Source organism: Lemur catta, chromosome 3 (genome assembly GCF_020740605.2).
Source record: "Lemur catta isolate mLemCat1 chromosome 3, mLemCat1.pri, whole genome shotgun sequence".
NCBI classification, from domain to species: domain Eukaryota; kingdom Metazoa; phylum Chordata; class Mammalia; order Primates; family Lemuridae; genus Lemur; species Lemur catta.
Window position 1 is genome coordinate 46,568,711 of NC_059130.1, and position 4,512 is coordinate 46,573,222.

Sequence of the window (4,512 nt, forward strand, 5' to 3'; positions counted from 1 at the left end):
AAAAACAAGGATAAAGGCCTAAATTAGAAGACCTTTTTGATAGAGATTTATAAAAGTGTCCCCCACTGCCCCTCCCCACAAAAAAGGAAAATCCTCACCTCTCTGTTGTTGTGGCAGCCTATTCTCCAAAGTTTACAGAAAGGAGATTATACCTATTTCTTTTTAATGCTGGTATAAGGACCTTATTTAATTATGTCAAGTAGAAATAATTTTAGAAACTAAAAATAAAATTAGATAAAGCCAGCAAAAAGAATCTACTTTCATCACTAGTGCTTTGGAATACCATATCCTCTGTTACAGTGTTCTCAAGGAGGTATGCAAGAAAACCAGAGACAAAGAAGAAGAAAACACAGAATAGTTATTGAACTTTAATTAAATATTTTAATCAAAGAAAATGGGAACAGATGAAACTTTAGTAAGAGAGAAATTGTACATGCACAAAAGGGATAGATTAATAAAATGGCTGCTGATCTATTATTGGTGATGAATATATTTGTTCTGTTTTGTTTTACTAAAAACCAGTCAAAATTTCCTGCAGTTCCCGTAATTATTCAAATGCACAAGCGTTTCTAATATCCTGGCTTAAACTGTCCAGGAGGGCACCAAAGCAAGCTGGTTTTGTTCCTGAATTATGCAGTTAATTGGGGCTGTTTGGTCCCAGATTTGATGTAGTTAGCAGTCAGAATGCTGACATACGATTGTTAAAATCACTCTCTTCCCATTTTAATTTTATAAGGTGATTTTATACAATTTTGAATTTAGATATTTCTAGATAAATTTAGTAAACCAAAGGTGAAAATGACAAATCTCAAATAATGCATTTGAGAACAGATTCCCATTTGAACCGTTCATTATATATAACTGAGTTTATTATACCTCCTTCAACAGACACAATATTAATGTTAAATGTCATGGTAATATATATGAACTACATAAAAACAGTGTTGCTTTCTAATGTGTGGCTTGTTTAAACCCTAACAGAGCACAGCTGGCTTTGCAGATCCATCTTGACTGTGATTCCATTTGTAAGATAAAGTCCCACCTGGGAGTTTTCTCATAAATTGGGTCAAGACAAGAATTCTATGCACCCAGAGGTGTCTCTGTGTCTCTTTTCAAATAATTGAAGACCATCTTCTGGTGTCTGGAGGAAGTAAAATGTCCTTGTCTGATGGGTATTGCTTTAGCATACCACATGCCCAATAAGTTCTAGCATCTAGGAGCATGCAATAGCAGCTAATATTAGCTATACAGTCATGGTATTATTAGTGTTTAATTATATCATGTGCATTGAAATATTTTAAATGTTAAAGAGAAAACAGAAGGACTTATTCTCCTTGGCAACCATTATAGTACAGAATTTTCAAAGCTGCAATCACACTCATAAGGCAAATAAATTGGTTACAAAATGAGGGTAGCAACAAGTGTGCATGCTATAGAAAATGTGAAACTGGTACCTAAAATAGATAACTTCCTTATTTATTTTCAAAATTCACGTGCTGGCTCAGACCATCAATTATCTAACTGCAAATTTTTCATGTTAACACTCAATGCGGATTTTCCATCTTATGAGTGCAATAAAGGGTGTAAAATGATTTTTTTCTCTCACTGGCTAAGATTCTATCGCATTCGAGAATGACTTTATGAAAACCCTTTTAAGAATAAAGGGCTTAACGTCTTAGTGGAAACTCATACTGGTGTGCACTTCTGTAGCTTCACTCTTCCAGGTTAACAAAGACTAAACTGTAACATAAGCATCATCAAAGACAGGTTACTTTCTAAAATACCTCCTACATGTTATTTCCTTCCTCGATATTATTTCCTTTGGCTCATGCACACTCAAGGCGCTCCATATATAAGACAATGAAGGTCGGAAAGGTTATACGTTAAGAAAGCTCTTTTTCAAAAACAAACTGTTGAAATAAATTAATCGGTAATTTTAAAACGTCAGTTTGCAAGTTCTTGAAGTCTCTGGTGTTTTGACTTTAGGATTTCTCTAAAACACAGAAACAAAGGGTACAAATCAGGTGGCCGTCCAAAATGACTTCGGGGACCCCATTTATGGAGATGCCTTGGTTCTGGTATACCACTGGGGTCGAAGGCAAAATCTTTGCCCCGGTTTTTTGGCTTTGCGGCGGGAGTCTTCATTAGGGCAAGGGATAACTTAGGAGGGAAGGGGGAGATGGTGACCAAAGACGTTGGAAGCCGGGAATCTCCGCTTCCCTCGGGCCCTGGCGGGGTTACCAGTGCTGGCCGGCGGCGCGGGTGCCCAGCTGCGCCTGAGACACGGCGGGCACAGCCGTGGCTGCAACGGCGGCAGCCGCCGCGTCGCCGACGCCGGGCAGGACCGAGCGCACGGAGCGGCGGAACTCCTCGTTCCTCCACGTGTAGAGCAGCGGGTTGAGCGCGGACAGGGCGCAGCACAGGAGCCAGCTGGCCGCCTGCACGCCCCAGGGCACCGGCAGCGAGAAGCCGCTGGCCAGGCTCACCCACACCAGTGGCTGCGTGGCCAGCAGAAAGACGCAGCAGAGCAGCAGCACCGACAGGCCGCTGAGACGCCGCTGCGCCCGCCGCGGGTGCAGCGCGGGCGGCAGGGGCTGGGCCTGAGCGGGGTGCGCGGCGCCACCGGGGCCCGGCGCGTGCGGGGCGCCCGGGAAGGCGGCGGCGGCGGCGGCGCAGCCGGGCAGCTGGTGCAGCAGGTGGAAGTTGAGCACGCTGACCCGCTTGACGCTGACGCGCACGCGGCGCACGATGCCCAGGTAGCAGTGCAGCAGCAGCGCCGTCTGGGCCAGCAGCGCCGCGGCGGCCAGCAGCGCCGGGTAGTGGACGTGCGGTGGCGCGGCCCCGGGCCGCGGCGCCCACGGCGGGAGCAGCAGCACGAGGCCCAGGGCGAGCGCCCAGGACAGCGCCAGCATGCCCGCTGTGTGGCGCCGCTGGTACAGAGCCTGGTAGGTGGCGGGCGCCCGGGTGATGAGCAGGTAGCGGTTCAGGGCCACGAGGCAGTGGGACAAGAGGGACACAGTGAGCCCAAGGCCCAGCAGCCCGCCCCGCAGTAGGCGGTAGCTGCCCCCGGCGCCGTCCCACTCCCCGGGGGGCTCCGCAGAGCCGGCGGGCAGGAGCCCGAGCACCGCCTCCTGCGGCATCCAGAGGGCGCAGACGCTGAGGTCGGCTGCACAGCCGTTCACGATGAAGGCGTTGCTGGTGGTCTGCAGCTTTCGGAAGGACGACACGAGATAGATGACCATGCCGTTGGCCAGCGTACCACCGATGGCCAGGCCCGAGTACAGGAGGGACACGGGGATTCGCCGGCCCGCCCACGACTCCTCTTCCTCGCAGAGCAGCAGCAGCGATCCCCCGGTGGTGGAGGAGGTGGACGTGGAGGAGGAGTTGGTCATTCTGGCCAACTCTTCACACCTCGCTCGCTAGCGTCGCCTTCTCGCAGCGCGGCCCATCCTGACACTTGCCTGCCTGCCGGGAGGGCAAAGACATCCTTCAGCCCTCTGCCACCAACACAAAAGGCTGAAGCAGAATAATGGGCTGGGGGGAGGGGGAGAAAGGGAGCTCGAGGAGAACGGGGGTGGCAGATGACAGGTGCCTGCCTCGGAAATGTCTCCAGATCCAGGGAAAAGGCCTCTTTGCATTACATTTGGCAGGCATCGGGGAAGCCCTGGGACAGAGAAATACCAAGAACAGTCTCCTCTTCTCCCCTCAACACACACACACACACACACACACACACACACACACACACACACAGGGGAATATTGCCAGTGGGAGCCTCTACTTTCCAGGAGAAAATAGAGATATCCCAGCTGGGAAAGATGCCCAGGGAAAGGGATGGAATACCTTGTGTTGGGGCTGGTCCTTAGCTGGCGATGTAGAGAGAGGGAATCCAGGAAATACCTCCTCAGCAACAGCATCTGTGGTCCAGAAATCAACAGGAGAAACTCAGCTGGGATCAGTGCCAGGAGCAAGTGCCCGCTTCTCCGAAGCAGCATCCACACACATGGTCCTAGGCAGGAACCAGCAGCTGCAGGGAGACTTCTCAGCTGGCAGCAGGGCTGGAGAAAGTAAAGTGGCGGGCTGCAAGCCCAGGCGGGTGGGCAGGCAGGCAGCAGCAGCAAGAATGCTTGGCTGCAAAAGCAGGAGCTGAGCTCATGAGGAGAGCACCCTGTGCTCAGAAGCAAGAGTGGTGGCTGATGTGGTGAACCCACTCGAAGCTCTCTCCTGCTCAGTGATACATCACCCAGAGAAAAGACAGCCTTTCCACGCTTGGCATGAATTATTCAATAGCTTCTAACTTGTAAAAGGAAGAAAAATATCTTGCGCAGAAAAATCCTGTACTTAACGACTTTCTCTTTTCTCTCTCCTTCCCTCATCATCTTAGTTTTCATCCTGCTTCATTTTTCTTTCCTTCTTTTTCCCTCTCCCTTCAATGTTAGAATAAAATTTAATATACCCCCAGTGTATTTCATCTCAACCTGATGCATTCTGGGGCAAGATTTTTCTGAGAGA

The 4,512-nt window shown here is 49.7% G+C and overlaps 1 protein-coding gene across 1 annotated transcript; it reads right to left on the minus strand.

Moving 5' to 3' along the window:
* Positions 1-362: 362 nt before the first annotated feature.
* Positions 363-4,207, minus strand: GPR88 (G protein-coupled receptor 88). Its single transcript, XM_045546415.1, has 2 exons — positions 3,844-4,207; positions 363-3,465 (listed from the first exon to the last, which is right to left on the minus strand). Exon 2 carries the CDS (start codon positions 3,390-3,392, stop codon positions 2,238-2,240), a length of 1,155 nt encoding a protein of 384 aa, XP_045402371.1. The 5' UTR covers positions 3,393-3,465; positions 3,844-4,207; the 3' UTR covers positions 363-2,237.
* Positions 4,208-4,512: the final 305 nt, after the last annotated feature.

What these genes read in the sequence shown, in the direction of transcription:
- GPR88 (XM_045546415.1), bottom strand. Translation starts at nt 3,392, where the DNA reads ATGACCAACTCCTCCTCCACGTCCACCTCCTCCACCACCGGGGGATCG.